The 18,840-nt window shown below is 42.2% G+C and overlaps 8 protein-coding genes across 8 annotated transcripts; 2 read left to right on the top strand and 6 right to left on the bottom strand.

Annotated features, from left to right (window-relative positions):
• Positions 1 to 398: 398 nt before the first annotated feature.
• On the top strand, positions 399 to 2,268 carry RB195_018975 (uncharacterized protein; the record flags this gene model as incomplete). The annotated part of the gene is made up of 5 exons (XM_064186620.1): positions 399 to 501; positions 677 to 866; positions 935 to 1,356; positions 1,523 to 1,672; positions 1,775 to 2,268. The coding sequence occupies 5 exons, from the start codon at positions 399 to 401 to the stop codon at positions 2,266 to 2,268; spliced, it is 1,359 nt and encodes a 452-aa protein (XP_064042500.1).
• On the bottom strand, positions 954 to 1,388 carry RB195_018976 (uncharacterized protein; the record flags this gene model as incomplete). Its single annotated transcript, XM_064186621.1, has 1 exon — positions 954 to 1,388. One exon carries the CDS (start codon positions 1,386 to 1,388, stop codon positions 954 to 956), a length of 435 nt encoding a protein of 144 aa, XP_064042502.1.
• Positions 1,792 to 2,268, top strand: RB195_018974 (uncharacterized protein; the record flags this gene model as incomplete). Its single annotated transcript, XM_064186619.1, has 1 exon — positions 1,792 to 2,268. The coding sequence occupies one exon, from the start codon at positions 1,792 to 1,794 to the stop codon at positions 2,266 to 2,268; it is 477 nt and encodes a 158-aa protein (XP_064042501.1).
• A 4,580-nt stretch (positions 2,269 to 6,848) lies between these two features.
• RB195_018973 (uncharacterized protein) lies at positions 6,849 to 7,181 on the bottom strand (the record flags this gene model as incomplete). The annotated part of the gene is made up of 1 exon (XM_064186618.1): positions 6,849 to 7,181. One exon carries the CDS (start codon positions 7,179 to 7,181, stop codon positions 6,849 to 6,851), a length of 333 nt encoding a protein of 110 aa, XP_064042499.1.
• A 55-nt stretch (positions 7,182 to 7,236) lies between these two features.
• On the bottom strand, positions 7,237 to 7,824 carry RB195_018972 (uncharacterized protein; the record flags this gene model as incomplete). Its single annotated transcript, XM_064186617.1, has 1 exon — positions 7,237 to 7,824. One exon carries the CDS (start codon positions 7,822 to 7,824, stop codon positions 7,237 to 7,239), a length of 588 nt encoding a protein of 195 aa, XP_064042498.1.
• Positions 7,825 to 11,433: 3,609 nt separating this feature from the next.
• RB195_018971 (uncharacterized protein) lies at positions 11,434 to 11,703 on the bottom strand (the record flags this gene model as incomplete). The annotated part of the gene is made up of 1 exon (XM_064186616.1): positions 11,434 to 11,703. The coding sequence occupies one exon, from the start codon at positions 11,701 to 11,703 to the stop codon at positions 11,434 to 11,436; it is 270 nt and encodes an 89-aa protein (XP_064042497.1).
• A 307-nt stretch (positions 11,704 to 12,010) lies between these two features.
• Positions 12,011 to 12,325, bottom strand: RB195_018970 (uncharacterized protein; the record flags this gene model as incomplete). The annotated part of the gene is made up of 1 exon (XM_064186615.1): positions 12,011 to 12,325. One exon carries the CDS (start codon positions 12,323 to 12,325, stop codon positions 12,011 to 12,013), a length of 315 nt encoding a protein of 104 aa, XP_064042496.1.
• Positions 12,326 to 14,801: 2,476 nt separating this feature from the next.
• Positions 14,802 to 15,245, bottom strand: RB195_018969 (uncharacterized protein; the record flags this gene model as incomplete). The annotated part of the gene is made up of 1 exon (XM_064186614.1): positions 14,802 to 15,245. One exon carries the CDS (start codon positions 15,243 to 15,245, stop codon positions 14,802 to 14,804), a length of 444 nt encoding a protein of 147 aa, XP_064042495.1.
• Between the last annotated feature and the right edge of the window lie 3,595 nt (positions 15,246 to 18,840).

The raw sequence follows: 18,840 nt of genomic DNA, 5'->3' as shown, positions 1-18,840 counted from the left end.
TTAAAGAGATGGGTTTACTAAACAATGCCTCTAACATTTACTACAAAATAATAGATTTCCTTAATTATAATATCTACTAATAATATTAATATAATTTATGATATCCATAAAAAGTGGAGTCAAATTATTCTCTTATTATTAGGTATAAATTACTACTATCTACGTCGCTTACGTTCCAACATCAAGCTACAAAGAAGAAGAAGTCGAAGCTTTCTATACGGACCCGGAGAAGTTCTACTGAAAAGATCATGCCTTCTACAAAGTCACAATTGGCGATTTCAACGCCAAATTTGGCCCAAGAAGAACGCCTGAGCAGCTTCACATCGGGACCCACGGCCTACAGTGGAATGAACAGGGGGAGAAACCCTCCAAATTCATAATGAGGACTAAGACCATCCATGGGAACTCGCAATACCAGAAGCCCTCCTCTTAACTCTGGACGTGGGGGTCTCCCGATGGAGGGTATCATAATGAAATTGACCATATCATCGTCAGTAAAAGGTTTTGCCTGACGGATGTCGCTGTTGAGCCAAAGTTTTATACGGGATCGGACTATCGCCTTCTCCGGAAAAGATTTTTGTTTGCTCGGAGAGAAGAAAAAGCCGCGAAGTTCAGAGAACGAAGTCTCAGAACAGTCATTGACTGGGATCTACTCGCTACTCTACCCGGCTTTTAGGAAGATTCCGCAGTGGACAACATCGACGAGGAATATGCCCGCTCGTTGGACACCTTCACAACTGCACGAGGGAGCCCGAGAGCTTTAAAACCACGGAGAGACGTCTGATTCTTAAAACTCTTAAACTAATACGCCAGCGTGGGGCATCACTTGCCGCAGGTAACCAAGAACTCACGTACGAGCTCGCAAGGTTTTGCAGAGCGGCGATAAAAGAAGACCTTAAAGAGAGAAGAGCAGAAGTGCTGACTGAAGCTGCAGAGGCGGGAAAAAGCATCCGCTATGCCCGTCGAGACTTCGCCAGTCGCAAGACGAGGATGACTGCTCTCCGGAACCCAAAGGGAACAGCTATTGCATCGAGAAGGAGAAAATCATCTACCACTTCTACTCTGATCCTTTCAACAACCATGTCCACTTGCCTCCTCACCATCTGAGGGAAGACCGACATGTCATTGCAAAGGTTCTTCCGTCCGAAGTACGACATGCTATCATGTCGGTAGGAAATCGTACCGCACCCGATCCCGACAGAATAGGACCAGAACACCTGAATAGCCTTCCGCCAGTACTCATCAACACCCTGGCGAGGCTCTTTACATGTTACCTGTCGGAATGCAAGGTTTCTAAACAGTGGAAGACCAGCAAGACCGTGTTTTTGTATAAAAAGGGAGAGGCACATGACATCGGTAACTCGTCCAATCTGCTTACTGTCCGTCATCTACAAGCCCTTTACAAGAGTGACCCTTAATAGGATTGAAAAAGTCCTGGATGAAGGACAGCCATGAGAGCAAGCAGGCATTCGAAAAGCATTCAGTACGAGTTACTACATACGCACGGTTTCAAAACTCATAGAAGTATCTCGAGAGTACAATGTGCCGCTCTGTCTCACCTTCATCGACTTGAAGAAGGCCTTCGACTCAGTTGAGACGGAAGCGGTCGTGGAAGCCTTGGACAACCAAGGCGTCCCTACTCAGTACATAAAGGTACTTCGAGAATTGTACAGTAACTTCACGAGACGAATTTCACCAATCTACAAGAATATCATCATTGACGTGAACACAGGGGGCCCGAGAGGGTGATACAATCTCATCCAAATTTTCACAGCCACACTCGAGAAAGCAATGCGAAAGTTGGAATGGGACGACATGGGAGTGAAGGTTGATGGTCGGCAGCTACACCATTTGCGCTTTGCTGATGACATCGTACTGATAACAATTTGTATCAAACAAGCGGAACGAATGCTGACTGAATTCGACGAAGCATGCGGATGCATCGTTCTTCGGCTGAATCTGCAAAAGAACATGTTCATGCGGAACGGATGGGTCTCGGATGCCCCATTCACGCTCAACGGAACGAACATATGGGAGTGCACCAGCTACGTTTATCAGGGTCGGGGATTGAACATGATGAACGACCTGACCCCCGAGCTGGGCAGGAGGACACAAGCAGCTTGGAAAGCGTATAAGAGCATCGAGGATGTAGTGAAGAAGACCAGAAACATCCGACTCAGTGCTCACCTCTTCAACACCACCGTACTTCCTGCTTCGACCTATGCTTCGGAAGCCCCGGCAGAAAGAAATCGCGGTAAGCGTCATTGAACGCGCAGTTGAGAGAGTGATGCTAGGAGCATCCCGTTTCACGCAAGTGAGGGACGGGATTCGAAGTTCTTTCCTACATCAGCGATCGAAGATTAGAGAAGCCGCCGCGTTTGCCAAGGAAAGTAAAACAAGGTGGACCTTACACGTGATGGGCTTTAACGACAACTGTTGAACCAAAGCCGTGAGCGACTGGGTTCCCCGCGATATTAAGCGCACTACAGGAAGACCACTGGCCCGACGGTCAGATTTCTTCGAGAAGTCCTTCAAAGAAAATTATGAAGCTCTTTGTGTCCCACGCGAAAAGTGGAACCACTGGGTGACTTTGGCACGCGATCGGGACAAATGGAAAAATTATTGGCGCCCGCTCGACCAGTTCGAAGATCAGCAGGAGTCACGGTGATCAAGATGATCAAGATGATCTCTACTACAATTCATCCCAGACAATTGTTTTTGTAAATTAGGTGACAGATTATTTAATTAAATCGCAAACGCATGGAAATAATACCCGTACATTTTTTGCGGGCCTTTCTCTCTCATATTATGAGTACATTTATTTAACAATTAATATTAATAATATTAATCTAATATCTAATATAATATAATATAATGTAAGTCTATAATGACTTGTCTAATATTTATAAACCTAATTTTAATTTACATCCATTTAGATATGTGGATGAATTAGCTGTCATGCATATTACTAAAGAAGAAATTCTTACAAATATTCTAGACGAACCATTTGTACGCTAAACAATACAATAAAACAGACATTTAACTTTTCCGCTTCCAGGTTTTGTCACAGTAATTCCTTTATCTCTAGTGCTCTTGTTATATGTATTGAAACTCTTCGTATATCTAAGAACTGCAAATTTATTCTGACTTTGTGGACAGGTTAAACAATATACTCAAGGTTTTGACTTCATTAAACTACGACATTAGTGTCATCATTATTCAGGCTATTTTCTAATTCATAATTAGTAAAAAAACATTACTTATAAATCCTAAACCATATGAAATACGCAAATTTAAGAAATCCACTAATATACTAGTATCTAGTCTGTTGTTGTGATCTTCTTTACCTGTTTCTACAACACGTTCATGCACTGATCCCTTCTGGCACCCTAGATCGCTAAAAATAGCTGGCTTAAGATTGATTTCCTATTATATTCACTCCTGCTTACTGAAGAGTGCCGGGAACGGATAATTTTTTTACTATTATTATCATTTTCCATTTTTACTTATTCGTCCAGTCTGAATGTCCAGATAAAGCCGGACTTCAGACTTTCTGTGGTGTTCGCTCCCTTTCACTGATCGACGAAAATTAATATTAGTACCGTTTTCCATGAAATTAGAATTGTGTATCTATTACAATCTTCCTTCATCTTTTATATTATAAATAAAGCCAAAAGATTTCATGGTCCTCTTTTTAAACGCGTCAGCTCTACATTTGGAGAACATTCAAACTTTGGCTCCAAACACTCCTTGCCAATATATTATAGGCAAAATTTAAAAGCATCACTCGAAATATGGGGTTTCCTCCTGTTTCCATCCAACGGTTATCAAAGAACGATGTTTTGGCATAAAATAACGTGAAAGACATCGTCGTACTGATGAAGATAACGTTCTACGTCGGATCATGTAAACTGTTGGCTACTATTTAAGCATCGGCTTTCATTCGTGTTTCCACTTCCTGAGGAGGGCAAGTTACCAAGCTGAGGGAAGGGTGCAAGAAAATAGACACGCGGAGGAGTCATAGAGGTGATTCAATTCCATTCAATTTTATCGGCGTCGAATTGGTCCACCGCCGCACCAATTCGACGCCAGTGGACCCTTCGCACACACACACATACACACACACACAAACACACACACGTGACAGACTAAGCCCGTTGTTATATAGCATGATACTCCTACTTTGCCATCCGTCTAGGGGCAGAAGCGAAACAGAAGTCTATATTGTATCCAAGTCTAATGCTATTCAATTTTATCTGTTCTAATCTAATCTCTTCTATTATTTTATTCAAACTATGATTAATACAACCGCCAGAAGTGTCACATGTATGTATGTTATGATTTCTTATTATTCTCCGTAAGTGCAGTGGAAAAAAGTAGTCTATCATACAAGATGAAAAGATATTAGACTTGAGTGTACTGAAATGGAGTAAGCGGATAGAATAATAATACGAATAATACGAAATGTTGTGGAGTAGGATAATAAATGGAATAAAAGGACCCTTGGACTTTCGTAGCGAGTTATTTTCTCGTTTATTTTCTTGTTCTAAAAAGGACAGAATGCGTCCATTTTCTTCCTTTTTTTGTTGTCATCAGTACATGTGAATAGATAATACCGATGGGGCCTTTGTTCGGTGCTGAGTACCTCATGCCACCTGAAGCTGCCTCACGTAGCGCCGATCCGGGGACTGAACAAAAAATAAATAGATTAAAGATCGTGATTCAAAAAGCATAGAAAACATGTTATTTATATGTCCACTCTATTCTTATATATTTCTTCTTACAGTGGTAAATAATAATAATAATTCATAATTAGTAATAAATAATGTTGGAAATTTTGATGGTGTCAAAATTAGCCAACATTGCTTATAAGGTTTTTCTTTTTTCATTAGATGTCATACAACCTATATGAAAGCAAAACAAGCATTTCCATATGAATCGCCATTCTTCACCAGTATATTCGTTGTCTATATTTCTGTTTAGATCATCTACTTTGAATGAAGGCTATCACGCAGACGACTAAAAAAACGGGTTCATGAAAAAATTGTATTATGAACTGCCCTGAATAGGTATAACTTTCTCTCCCAATACGAATACGAGTAAGTACCGTGTCAAAAAATTCTTATTTATCATAATTTCAAATTCACAATGGTCAGCACTACAAGTAGTAAACCAAATAAAATTTTACGGTAAATTATTGGCTGCGTTGTGTTCTGTTTCTACACCCATTTTTTCCCTCCTAGAATGTGTCTGTAATTTCCTCACACATTGAGGCTGAAAACGAAAGTTTTTAATATTTTTGAACAATAAAACAGTGGTCTGGCAAGCTTTTTTTACCACCATTGTAGGACGGACGTGTAGTCGAAACGTTTACGAAATCTTGAGCTATTTAAATTCTATCTATTCTTTGGACCAGAGCAATGTTGTAGAGCAACTAGAAATTGTTTTCGACCCCATCTGCGACATCTGAGCAATCAAACAAACGAGGAAAGGATAAAACACAATGAATCTTTGTGTGAGCGTTGACTGTAACTTTAGACCCGAGTGTGGAGAAACAGTTACGTCTGTTGCAAGCGGATATGTGATACACACAGCACAAAATTAAAGAAAATCCATAAGCTGGTGCAGTTCACATTCAAGAGAAAATGGAGATGAACAGGTCAGATCTCCAATCCTCACTTTGCGTTGTTGAACAAGATAACATTGAGAGCACTAGTGATTTATGCGAATTTTGCTTCAAAAGATCGATATGTCCAACACTTCACAAATAGCACAGATGCGACTCCGTACACTACATTAATTGACACCACGTTCACAGCACTGTGACGAGGATGAAAAAAGAAAAAGAATAAATTGTTCAAGCTTTCGTGCTAATTTCGTGCTTGAGAAAATAAGAAAATCAATTGAGAAAAGGCACGTAGAGTCATGCATCGACATTAATTTCAACCTGTGCCGGAAATTTAATCTGCGAACAGCACAGGGCAGGCTTTCTACAGTCACTAAGCAGCACCAGGTAAATGCAATTAGGACAAATGTTTTGGTAAAAGAACTAGTGGAAAGAAACGAACAAGGATGATAATTTAAAAGCAAGTTTCGTCTTTGTCTGCCAGAACAACAACCAATGCAGAAAAAGTAAAAATTCCCGATTAACAGAACCAAGAACCTTGGCAAGAAAATTTGAGGTGTTATAACTGCTTGTCTTTTTGAAACAGGTAAACTATAGCACCTCGTCGTTACTGACATCTCTAGCGTAATAAACCTTGTTGAATGAAGGGATCAGCTGGGATTAATTAACGATCACACACCGCAGTGAGGAGAAATAATAGGATAGAATTTCACGCAGCGAATTCCTAAAGATAATAGCACATGATCATGCAGATGAGAAGAAAATGAAGTTGTATCAAACCTTAAATGCTGAAGTGTACAGAAGGTAATTTTTCGAACGATTTGAACAAGCTTTTGAATGACAACAGAAATTAATAAGAAATATTAAAACACTAATAGACTTTATTAAATGATGAATAGCATGCTAATTTTTGCTGTCAATGAGTGAAATGGTTACGACAGTGGTAGCGAAGAAAAGTTAAGTGGTGGGAGGTTGGCCGACATTCGTTTCGTGTGGTATATCTCTATGGAAACTTGGCAGCGCCGTAATTTCTAGCCATAAAACAATGCTTCTGCACAACCATTCAAAACAACAGGAAATAACAGGCGAGAATTAATTTCCGATTCTACATCAGAATGTCATAGTGCATTTTTCCACACTATATTTATTCATTGATTTATTTGCAATTTAGCAACAACAAGGGACTGTTGCATACATAGTTGAAGACAGTAGAAGCCTAACTCTACTCTACATTTGCTTGAGGTTTCCTTACCACGTTAATTTTGATATGCGCTGCCTCAAAGTCGGAGCTGCGAAGACCTGTTTGTTGTTGTTTGCGCCGGCTAAACTTCAGAAGACATCTCTCAAGGGCTCCGTAAGTAGCAAATAGCTTTCTTGACGCTGTGCTACGCAACGCACTCATGAGCGGCGGTGTCCACGTATCTCTGCGTTGCGTAACTGGGCGCTGGAAGACAGGTGGGCACGGAACTCTTGGCCCGCCAGTTGGTCCAGGAGCAAATGCTGCCCAGGCTGTTCTCATCCTTCTATTCACTTCTTCTTTTAAGTCGTTTTGCATAATCACAACACGTTCGAGGAACACGTATGACGAAGTTTCCACGATTTCAAGTTTTTCAGGTTGTATTCTTCCGTCCTCGCAGTGAAGATTTTAGCTGTAGCTCTATCTCTTCCGCAAAACAAAAGTTCGAGAGGAATATTCCGTCAACACGCATGTCACTTTCTTCCCAACCAAGTGTTTTCATTTTCCATTGTCGTGTAGACGTGGTCGTGATATAGTATCGACTTGTCGTACTCGTTTTCCAATCGATATGGATGGTGACGGGGCAGTGGAAAAGCTGTATCTTAGTAGTGCATCGATCGTAGTAATTGGCTAATGTCCTCACATACGACGCGTTCTCAGCTTGATCGGCCTGTGCTAACGTTGTTGGATTCGCTTCTACGCTTTCGAAGACTTTCTCATAGTCGACTAAGGTTAGAACAATGGGCAGCCGGTACTCCCGGGAAACCTTCGACACGATCTGGATGTGCTTCACGCTGCTCAACCCCATGACGAAATTCGGCTTGTTCTTCAAGCTGGGCTTCGTCCTGGATATGATCTTGGTGAACACTTTGAATAACACGCTCGGCAGGCACAGCGTGCGGTAGCTTCGAAGGTCCTCCCGGTCACCTTCATTAGGGATAAGAAGGGTTTGCGAGGCCATGCACTGGTCTGCGACTGGTGAGAATCGCTTTCTGAAGATATTACGTCATGTGCGCCGCAGGATTACATGAAGCGGGTAGCCACTGCCCCAAAGAAAGCCTGCTGCTATAAAATCAGGTCCGGAGGCTGTGCCAGGTTTCATGTTCTTGATAGCGACTCGTACTTTCGAAGGGAGAATTCGTGGTGGAGCTCCATCAGTGGAGATGATCGTACTCGACACAAAAGTTGAACGGGAAAGGCTCGAGTAGAACTTCTTCGTGATGATTTCCATTTCATGACGAAAAGAGGTGAGGATCCCGTCTTCGGTCAGCAAAGCTGTTATCGAAATATTATATTCGCGGTGATCATGTGGCACTTCTACAGACTTGTCCTTCTTTGTGGTGCTTCCAGAATTTTAATCTACAAGCATTTCAAAAGATCCTCCTCCAAAGTTTTTCTGCAGGCAGTGATTGCTACTAGCTGCTCATTGACCTTCTTCTTTGCAACAATTATTTGTTTATTTATTTGGTGATTTTCAAAGTTCGATCCAAGTTTGTCGTGGCCTCGAGGCTCGTTATCCTCTGAGGTGGTCGTATTCTACGTTTGGTTCCTCGTCGATGTGCCAGTCGCCTTGCGACAAGTAGTCAGGGTCAAGTGTGGTGTTGGGACAAGACACTCGGATAGGACCCCCCCCCCCCCCTCTTATTCTTCTAATTCAACGTTCCTTGCGGCAATTCTCGGTTTCTGCCAATTCAAAAAATTGGAAATTTCATACGTTTCGGAAAAGAAAAATCAAAAATTAACAAACAAGGAACAAGTGGGGAATGAGAAAATCGATAGCTGACGGAAACGAAGAAATTCCATTTAGTAGAAAAAGCAAATCTACTAAAAAATGTATTTAAATTTTGGAGTTGAAATATTTTCATTTTTATCCTAAAATCTATGAAATATCTTCAAATTCTGATTAAAGCTCATAACACGACCAAAAATTGAAGAATCAATTGTGCACATGTCGAATCACAGAAAAACGTTGAAAAAAGATCAACATTCTGTTCCTACAAGATGACAATGGGACACAGCAGGTTCGACACCCCGCTGAGTCATATTTTTTTTCAAAGAGATAGAAAAGACTTGAAACAACTTCTAAAATATGGAGAATTTAGCCTTATGTAGTATACAGCAGTTTAAAAGTGAACTTAATAAAATTTAATGAATAAAAAGGTTCGCATTCTGCGCAAATTGTTAGGTCTGGGAGGTCGCGAATAACTTCTTCATAAGGGGACCAAAAGAGAAAGTTCAGGATGTTTTTGAGAGAAGAAGATTTGCTTTAAGGAACAGTCACATCGCTTTTTTTCTGCTTGCTAGTTTTCTTTTTTTTGAAATTTTGATGGGACGAAATTTAAAATTTCCCGACTTTTTTTAGGATTTGTCCCATCTAAATTTTGAGAAAACAAAGCAGCAAAAGCCGGAAAGCAGAAATTTTTCACATGGAGGTTTTCTTAGACCTTATCTTCTCATCCTCACATCCTGTGCACATTGTTAGGTCTGGGAAATCGTGAATAACTTCGTGATAAGAGTATCCAAGGAGAAATTTCAGGCGGTTTTTCGGAGAAGAAGGTTTGCCACACAAAACCATCACATCGCTGCTTTTCTCTATCTTCTAGTCTTTTTAGAATTTTGATGGGACAAAAATGGAAAAAATGGCATTTTTCGTATCTTTGTCCCATCGAAATGTCAAACTCGCGCCATATCTCGAATGGTTCTTCCCTTCCGAATGTGAAATTTAAACCTTTCGCCTTCGTAATCGATCAGTCAGCGGTCCATGCTTGGCGTCTCCGATCTAAGGTGAGCATTCAGTGCAGTCGCTCGTCTCGTTCTGGCAGGTCGTACATATTTGGGTACCTGTAGGGGGGTTGTTCATCTTCTGACAGTGACAGAGGAAGCAGTGTTGGATGATGGTGCGTGCCATTTGGCGTAATTTTGGTATCCAGAATCGTTCCCTCACTTGGGACACTGTATAACTTATTCCACAATGTAGCGGAGAGTGCGTATATTCCACAAGTAGTCGGGCGAGGTCCGTTTTTGTAGCGAGTAGCCCTGGGTGGCGAGTGTTGTAGGAAGGTTGGAGCTTTCCAACAGTCCTTGACATCGAAGAATTCTTTGACTGTCTTCTTTGAGTTTTAGTTGCTTTAATTTTGAAGCTTCGTAGGAGGAAGATGAACTTTCATAACTTTAATAAGTCAGCTGTGGCGTCTCCAATCCTTAACGTCGCAGGGGGTTCTTTTGTCTCAATCTTCATGAGGTAGATCTGATCTTCGTTGATGTCCTTCGGAAGGTTAAATAGTCTGCACTCATTGGGCTAATTTTCTATAATAGTGACTCAGAAAGACAGGTCTTGTCCAACATAGATGAGAGTCGAACTCCGTTTTTGTCGGCCTTTTTGTTGCGCAGTCTGCAAGATTCAGGAGAGTGTTATTCTTTCTAGTATCCAAACGTACTGGTGGGTCGAATTGATCAACCACTTTCCGAATTTTGCGAACTCTGTTTTTCACCAAAACTCCAGCTGAAATCTGGGCAGACACTGCTGGTGTTTAGCTGAGAGCAATCTCAGAATCGAAAAAGATTGTCACTTCCTTCATGTTAGTGCGTTCTCTGGTGGCTTTGTAAATTGAGTGTGGTAGTCGTACTATCATTGTGAGCGCGTTGAGCTTCAGCCTGGGTATAGTTGAATTCTCCTTGATTGAGGGAAGTTTCAACTTTCCAGCGACCAGATTGGATCTAGAAGCTGAGGTGATATAGGCGCATGTTTCCATACCATCTGTGCTTGTATCTGAGAATATTACAAGATGAATTGGGTATCTATCTATCGATTTGATTTTCCTGTCAAGTTGCTGTTCGGAGCCGTCCACCTCACGAACGATGTTTTTCCATTGCTCTTGGTGTTCTTCTGACAGAACTGCATCCTAGTCGTAGTCTCCTTTCCAGAGCTGTTGGGGAAATGTCTTTCCATGTAACATTATGTGTGATAACCATCCCAATGGATCATGTACGGCTGAAATCTGTTCGCAGATACTTCTCTTGGTGATCTTGTTCTTTGGTGGATATCTACAGACCAGAAGAAGGGTGTCATCTGTCGAGTTCCACGGTATTCCCAACATTTTTTGGTTTGGACTCTCACTCAAGTATTTGTCAGCTAATTGTCGTCGCAAATGACCATCGTTTGATAGGAATTCTCTGAGATTCATCTTCATGTCTTTGAAAATATCTCCTTATAGAGCAGCACTGTGTCTTTCGTTGAATTCGACGTTAGAACGACATTGTTCACGTACCTGTTGTTTTCGACTTCTCGAGCGATGTGGTTGCTCTGTGCATGGTTCTCCAAGTGGTACTTGATTGTCGTTGCCAGGAGAAACGATGAGCATATAAGGTCAAACGTGGCGCGGCTGAATCGATATGTCACCCTGCTGCTTGGAATCACTGGTGAGTCCGGGCCTTCCAACCATAGCAATCGAGTAGCGTCCCTATCCTGCAAATGTAGCCGTACTTGCAGAAATGGCTTTTCCAACGTCGTTGGTGATCGCGATATTCCCGATTCTGAATCGTAGGAGAATGTCGCAAAGCTTAGGGAGCATTACAGGTCCTCAATGAACTTTGTTGAGCAGTCCTTCAGATGCGCGGCAGCGTCGAAAACGATTCGTAGTTTAGTTGGGCTTTTGTGTGGGGTTATGATAGCTCGATGAGCCAGGTACTGTACAACATCAGGTTCTTTGGATAGTGGTCCTTCGAATTCTTCTACTCCGTTTGCTTCAAGTGTGTAAAAATCTTCCCAAGGCTGTAGAGAGTCCTTGTTTGAAGTGTTGAGGGTGTTTACTATCGTTACGTTGATTTCGTTCGATTCCATGTCGATGTCACTTTCACCAACTGTGTGGCCTTGCTCGATCGACCCGCAACAAAGGAGCCCAGCTTCGAAGGGATGTGGCGTAGTCCCGAAGGAAGCATGTGTTGCGATGCGAATCCGTTGTTCATCAGCGAAAATAAATCTCTGCAACCGAGTAGAATTTGATCGATCGAGGCGAGATCGATTTAAGGTCGAATAACGTGTGAATGTGGACTGACGGAGAGCTGGATGTCGTTATCGCAAAGAAATCGTTTGTCCTCCAGGCAAAGGTTGTAACGTTGCAGCTTTTCCGTGATTTTTTCGATTTTGGTCACAGAAAAGGTATGAGAGCTCCGTTGCCGTCCCACATTTTCAGCACAGTGATTGCACACGTCTTCAGTATCGGCGTGTTCGGTCCGAAAGTGTTAATGGAGCGTTGCATTGAATCCACGCCTTCCAGCTGCAGTCGATCAGCCTGTTCGTTGCTGATGAACGATCTGTCAGCTCCTGTGTCAAGCATTACGTAGGCTGGTTCTAGGGCTGCGGTTGCCGGATTTAGGACCTGTGCTTGTCCTACTAGAACCAAGGATTCCACGTTGTCGTGGACGTGCAAGACTGTGTCCGACTTAGGATTCTCGACGTTCATTTGATCAAAAACTACGACAACAACAACAAGAATTTACTTTTGTATACGCTGTTGGATTGTGTGGTGCTGATTTCAATGGGGGCTCCTTTTTAACTGAACTGCTGGAGGTGTTGATGGTTTGGGAAGCTTTTTGCAGATGAAAGTGTGGTGTCACTTCGTTGCAAGCCTCCAGTGGATGACCTGGCTGTTGCAGTAGAAGCAAGGTGGAATTTTTATTGATCCGGACGTGCGTTTATTCGCCTCACTCTTCAATATCCGATCGGGTTCTTGTTTCTCCGTGTGTTGAATGATTTTTCTTTCGGGTCGAATACAGGTTCATGCTACTGACAAAATGTCCATTGTGCCCCACTCAATGTCTTGTGTAAGCTGTTGTTGACGCAAAATTTGACGTTGCACATCTATGGAGAATTTTCCAAGCAGCTGTCTTTGCAAAAAGACGTTGTTGATGTGCTGTCCTTTGAGCTCCAGTTGACTAACGAGTTGCTCTAGCAGTTTGTAATTTTCCTAGAAGTTGATCTAGCAGTGTCTGCTCATCTCCGTATTTCTCATTTAAGTAGGCGATGACCGAAGGATAGGTTGTCCTCGAAACTTCGTAGTGCTTAATGCTATTCTTTGCTTCTCCTTGCAGAGCGTATAAAAGGCAATTCATCTTGTGCAGATCATCCATGTTGCGTGAGTGCATCGAATGATTGAATGATCCCCAAAACGTCTCCCATTCCCAGATTTTTCCGTCTCATTTTGGGATGGGGGATGGATGTAATGATACGATCGCACTCTCGTCAACCTGTGAGTTACTCGGGCTCTCCTCTATGTTTTCGAGCTCGCACTCTTTTTCTAGTAACTGCATGAGCTTCACGCTGCTTCTCCATTGGTTTATTTAGAATGTCTGATAAAGATGGCAAGTCCGGACTAATATTGTCTGTGGATAATGATGTTGATGGATGTGATGTCTTCTCTTGCTCCTGTTTGCTTCCTAAAGCGTCCGCCAGAGATACTAGATTCTCTTGTTCTGACAGAGCTGCTGACAATCGGTTGCAGGCCTTCTTTAAAAGTCACTGGTGCATGGTTAGTGTCATTGCCATCTTCGTTTTTCTCGTTCCCCTTGCACTCCGACTCAGCTCACTCTCCGACTCACTCGGTAAACCAAATAGAAAAGTGAAGTGTAATCACTTACTGGGCTCCTTGGCGTCTGATTATTGCGGGTCTGTCTTTATCTTCTGGTTATCGTGGCTCAATCCTCTTCGTCTGATTGTCGTGGCTAGGTTCTTATCGATCGGCCAATGCACCATGTCACGGATTTGCTCTTTCAATATTCTGCCATCTGGGCCTTTACCAGGAATGCTGCGAGATACCGAGATAGGGTTTATTTAGACTTTATAGTTATTTACACAAACATATAGCATACAACGAAAACAAGGAACACGAAAACGAAACAAACACAATTAAGCGCGAAGGAAAAAAAAATGAACAATGAGGTAAATTGGCCTCGAATGCTTCATCGATTATAACAAGAAGCTATGAATGAATGTATCATTCATTCATTGCTTCTTGCTTCCTGCAATTGCTGCCTTTGTTTCCTCTCCGACAGTGATGGTGATAGAGATGTTTTCGCCATATGATCTTCTTATTACGTAGTTATTCGCAAACCTAACAATATGCAGAGAAGCTGAGGTCTTTGGTCATTAAACTCCATTTAATTCTTTTTTGAACTGCTGAAAATTACGTATGATTCAATTCTTTATTTTTCAGTGTTTGTTTCAAGTTTCTAACTCTTTTGGAAAAATTTGCCTCCGATGGGTGGCGAACCTGTGTCTTCCCATTGTTACATTGTGATTTTTTTTTTACATTTTCAAAACAAAAGGTTGGGACTTCCATATATGAATAAAATAGAATATATGCAACTACCTAATTCTACGTAATATTTTGTGCTGGTTATCATGCTATCCTTCATTCACTTCTGTATACCGCACACTTCTTTTACGACCCCTCGATGAGAAAATTCCGTCAGACAAGGAGCTCTCGGGTATACATTCATGGTATGACTTCTTTTCTCCTTCGTTACCGATAACAGATGTTTCTTTCCATTTTGTTGCTCAGTCGTATTTTCGGTCGAAGGAGACGGTAATGAGAACTACTGCAAAAGGATGGTAGTACCGAGAAGTCAAATAGACACCACTTTTGGCCGGTGAGTATGTAATCGATCTCCGCACGAGTCGTTCCATCTGGCGAATCTCCCCATGTTCACAGACGACGATCTTTGTAAGAAGAAAATTCCCATGAAGGAGGCGAGTGGCGAATAAGGGCCCGGCGAGACCATTGCCGTTTTCATTCCGGCCCCTTAGTCCTAATCTACCGATCCTGTATTCCTCTTATATTCCTTTTCTTACTTTTGCGTTGAAGTCCCCGACAACGAATTTGCAAAAGGACTTGTCCTTGCTTCTCGAGCTTCTTACAAAACGTGTCCAATTTGGATTCATCAGCTGTTAATCTTGATGGGTAGCAATTTATGATGCTTATGGATTTCTGAGCCAGAGAGCAGAAGCAAAGAATTGCAAGACAAGAGTCCATGAGAATCGGCAGGATGGACGACTAATGGGTAAAACCAACACGCGGCAACAATAACAAAACCAACGCCACCTGTATTTCTTGTAGGGACCTTTTCTCTAACAACGGCGAGTGTGCCATCATTCATCCGTCGTGCGTCGCTCCTTCTGTTCTTTCTCTTTTGTTGACCAATCACATGGAATTTGATACGTTCTGCACATCCGAGAATGGCATGTACGTCAGGGCCTGTGGATACTTTTATGAGAACAATGTCTAAGACAGCCTCCATGTGGAGTGAACGTTTCACCTTGATCCAGAGTCGGAAATATCCTGAGCAACACGAGATTTTATCGCCTCTCAGCGGCGGCCATACCATTCGACCCCTGAAAAGGCAGTTCCTAGTGTGCAGGGTGCTGCGACGGTGTGTATCCAGGAGTGTGAAGTACACTTTTCTCCATACTAGGCAGCCCTACCAACAAATCGTCGCCAACCTATATTTAACACGGAGTCAGCTGGTGACTTTTTTCTTAAAGATGGTAGTGAATGTCAGCGGGGAACGGTCAAGAGGTACCCGTATGATGTGCCGCCGCGTATCCCGGAGGCTAATAAGCGTCGTTAATTGCACCTCGCGTCTCCTGATACGTCATAATCGCTACAGTAGCCTGATTGCTCCTCCTGTGCTACGTCTTCAAGACGCCCCGCCCACTCCGCCCTCCCCTCCCATTTCGCTGCGTCTACCGCTATTACGGCGATTTTTTTTCCGCCGCGCTTACAGCTCTTATGATGCGCTTTTGAAATCGAACGGAAAGGAAAGTACCTGGTGTTAAATGTTGTTCGAAGGTCTACATAAAATGTGCTTGTTAGTTAATATAAAAGAAGGAAAGAATTTCATTCTTCATATAAAAGAAGGAAAGAATTTCATTTCAACGTTATGCTATCCTCTTTACTATTTTTCGCTTTCTATGGATTTCTTTTTGCTTATCTAGCTGGGTAAAACTGGCATCCAACGATTAAGGAGGCGCGAATAATGCCTCGCAGACATGCACTGTACCTAAAGGTATATCTCGAAGATACAAAGGTCTCTGTTCGCTACTAATACACCTAACCTTTCATATTGATGTAATGCAGAAAACAGATAGAAATGAAGTGATGAAACGCTGTTGAAAGAGGTTTGAAGAACCATACAAAGTTTTATTATATAAAACCGTATAAAACGTACAAGCAAGTATTGAAATATGTCAAATATTGGCATATTTCAATACTTGCTCTACATAAACATTATATCTATGTAAAATTTTGAAAAGGTAAAATGTAGAAAGGAATTAAAGAATGTATACAAAGTAATAAGCGCATAATGTTGCTGTTATTATAACTGCCGCAGTTGAAAGTTGAACACGAATTCATTGAATGGCATCGTGACAAACACATACTTATGCACTGCTAGTTTATATAGAAAACTTAGGACATGAAATGTGTTAAATTATGAGACGTTTGAAAATATATGCGTGTTATTCTTTTCCCTGGAGCATCTTTTTGAAATAATTTTTACTTATTCTTCTCCTTTATTCCCAATAATATGCGCTTAGTTTACTATATCCGTACATCAGAATTCGCCTCGGCAATTCGTTCTTCACACCCTCCTTCAAAATTCGCACTATCCACCGCTTCGTCGCGGCACGAAAGTCGCGCGCGGCGTTGATTAGAGAGCAATAGGTAGGCGGGGTGTAGGTGATCTCAGGCGGTCGTGGAGGATATCTAGCTGGTGGAGCGGCAGCCGTAATTACGCGGAGGCGCGCGGTGCCGAAGGGAGGACAGGAGCGGTCAGCCGGTTTTCACGGGTACCTCTTGTCCCGCACCCAATGTCAGCAGCTTCCGATTCCGAGAAGTTGGAATGTCACAGTCGTCGAACTTCATTTTAACTAGAAGTCCAACCTGCAAGAGGACGCACCTCAGCTGTGCAGCGTAGTTCGACGCCCAAAGTCATTTTCACGCCACTTTGAGGGTGTGAACCGTTGTGAAGATTCTGCGAAGTGAGGAATAAGAATCAATATTCTTAATAGCACTATAAAGAATGAATATGTAGGTGCTGTACAAATTGTAAATTTGTATAGATTGTATGGTCACTAATTAATTTGCACCTGTTCTTAATTTTATTATTTATGGATTTAATAACAGCATCCCATAATTGACGCACTTTGATCTTTGATCATTCTGATCATCTTTGTTCCCGTTGTTCGTCGATCTGCCCGAGCGAGCGCCGGCAATATATTTCCATTTGTCCCTGCCGCGTGCGAGGGTCTCCCAGTGGTTCCTTCTTCCGCGTAGCACCGGAGGAGCACAATGTTTCCTTTGAAAAATTTTGTAAAGAAGCCTGACTACCGTGTCGCTCGTCTTCTGCAGTTCGCTTAACATCGCTCGGAACCAAGTTGCTCTGGTTCAACGGTTCTCGTTGGAACGCATCATCTGTCCTGACAAACTTATTTTACTTTCCGCGACAAACGCGGTCCCTTCTCTAATCTTTGATCGCTGACGTAAGATAGAACTTCATATCTCATCTCTCACTTGTGTGAAGCAGGAAACTTCTAGATCACCCCTGCGATTGAGCGTTCAATGACGCTGACTGCATTGTCTTCCTGCTTCGGTTGTGTTCAGGTTTCTGAAGCATAAGTCAAGACAGAAAGTACGGTGGTGTAAAAGAGGAAGTGATCACGGAGGCGGAAGCCGTGAATATCTTATACATTAAAGCTCTAGACGGTGATATTTTTTAGAGTTGCAAAACTCCGGTCTCGAAGTTACTTTCTTTTGTACCGCTCTCGAAAAATCTTTATGTAAAGACGTCTTATTGTTTAAAGTTGTCTAAGGCTTCCATGACCGCTTCCCTCTTATCCACTGGTCTGTACGTCGGGCTAAAGCCAGAGTTCAGACTTGCTGTGGCGTTTTGCTCGCTTTCACTGATTAATAAAAACCAGTAGTAGTGGTATTTTAAGTTTCTAACAATGCTTTCTTAACATCAAACTAGGCGCAACATTTCATAGCTTTCTTTATAAACGCGTCAGTTCTTGGTTCTTGGAACGTTCGAACTTCAGCTTCAAACACTCCTTACCAATATATTATAGACAAAATTTAGAAGCATTACTCGAAATATGGGTTTTCCTCCTGTTTTCCCCCCGCAGTTACCAAAGAATTATGTTTTGGCAAAAAATGGCGTGAACGATATCATCGTACTGTTAAAGATAACTAATACATTAGATCATGTAAACTGTTGGCTACTATTTAAGCAGTCCTTTGCAAGCGTATTTCCCCCTTCTGAAGGAGGCATGGTACCAACTTGAAGCGAACGAAGAACGAATAACGAAGAAAGAAGAATAGACACGCGGAGCAGTCATAAAGGTGAAAGGCAGCGCGCGCAGTGGATCACGAAACGGCAGCAACATCTCATTTGCCTTTAGCATCAGTCACACGAAATTACTGCGCACCAATCCATCGCCGTGGGGCCCGTCGCAACCCCTTTTTCGAATTTCGTGATACAATACACACACACCGACTAAGGCTGCCCGCAGAGTTCACAGCCGCGCGTGCGGGTCTGCACTTGGTGGCTGGCACTTGACAGCCTAAGCTCGTTATTATAAACCAGTCTGAACGTCCGGCTAAAGCAGGACTTCGGGCTTTCTGTGGAGTTTCCTTCGCTCGCCATCACTGATCAATGAAAATTAATAATAGTGACATTTTTTTTGCAAAGTAGGAATTGTGCTTTTCTAACAATGCCTTTTTCTTTTTTTTTAAAAATTTAGAAGAAAGACTTCATAGTTTTCTTTCAATTCGCATCATTTCTACGTTTAAAGAACATTCAAACATTAGCTTCAAGCATTCCTTCGATACCAACGTAATTTAGACACAATTTGAAAGCATTACCCACAAAACTGTTCGAAAACATTACTCACACAAACTGTTCGCTGCTATATTTAAGCGGT

The sequence above is a fragment of the Necator americanus genome, chromosome II, assembly GCF_031761385.1.
Source record: "Necator americanus strain Aroian chromosome II, whole genome shotgun sequence".
In the NCBI taxonomy this organism is placed as follows: Eukaryota; Metazoa; Nematoda; class Chromadorea; order Rhabditida; family Ancylostomatidae; genus Necator; species Necator americanus.
This window is presented reverse-complemented; position numbering and strand designations above follow the sequence as displayed.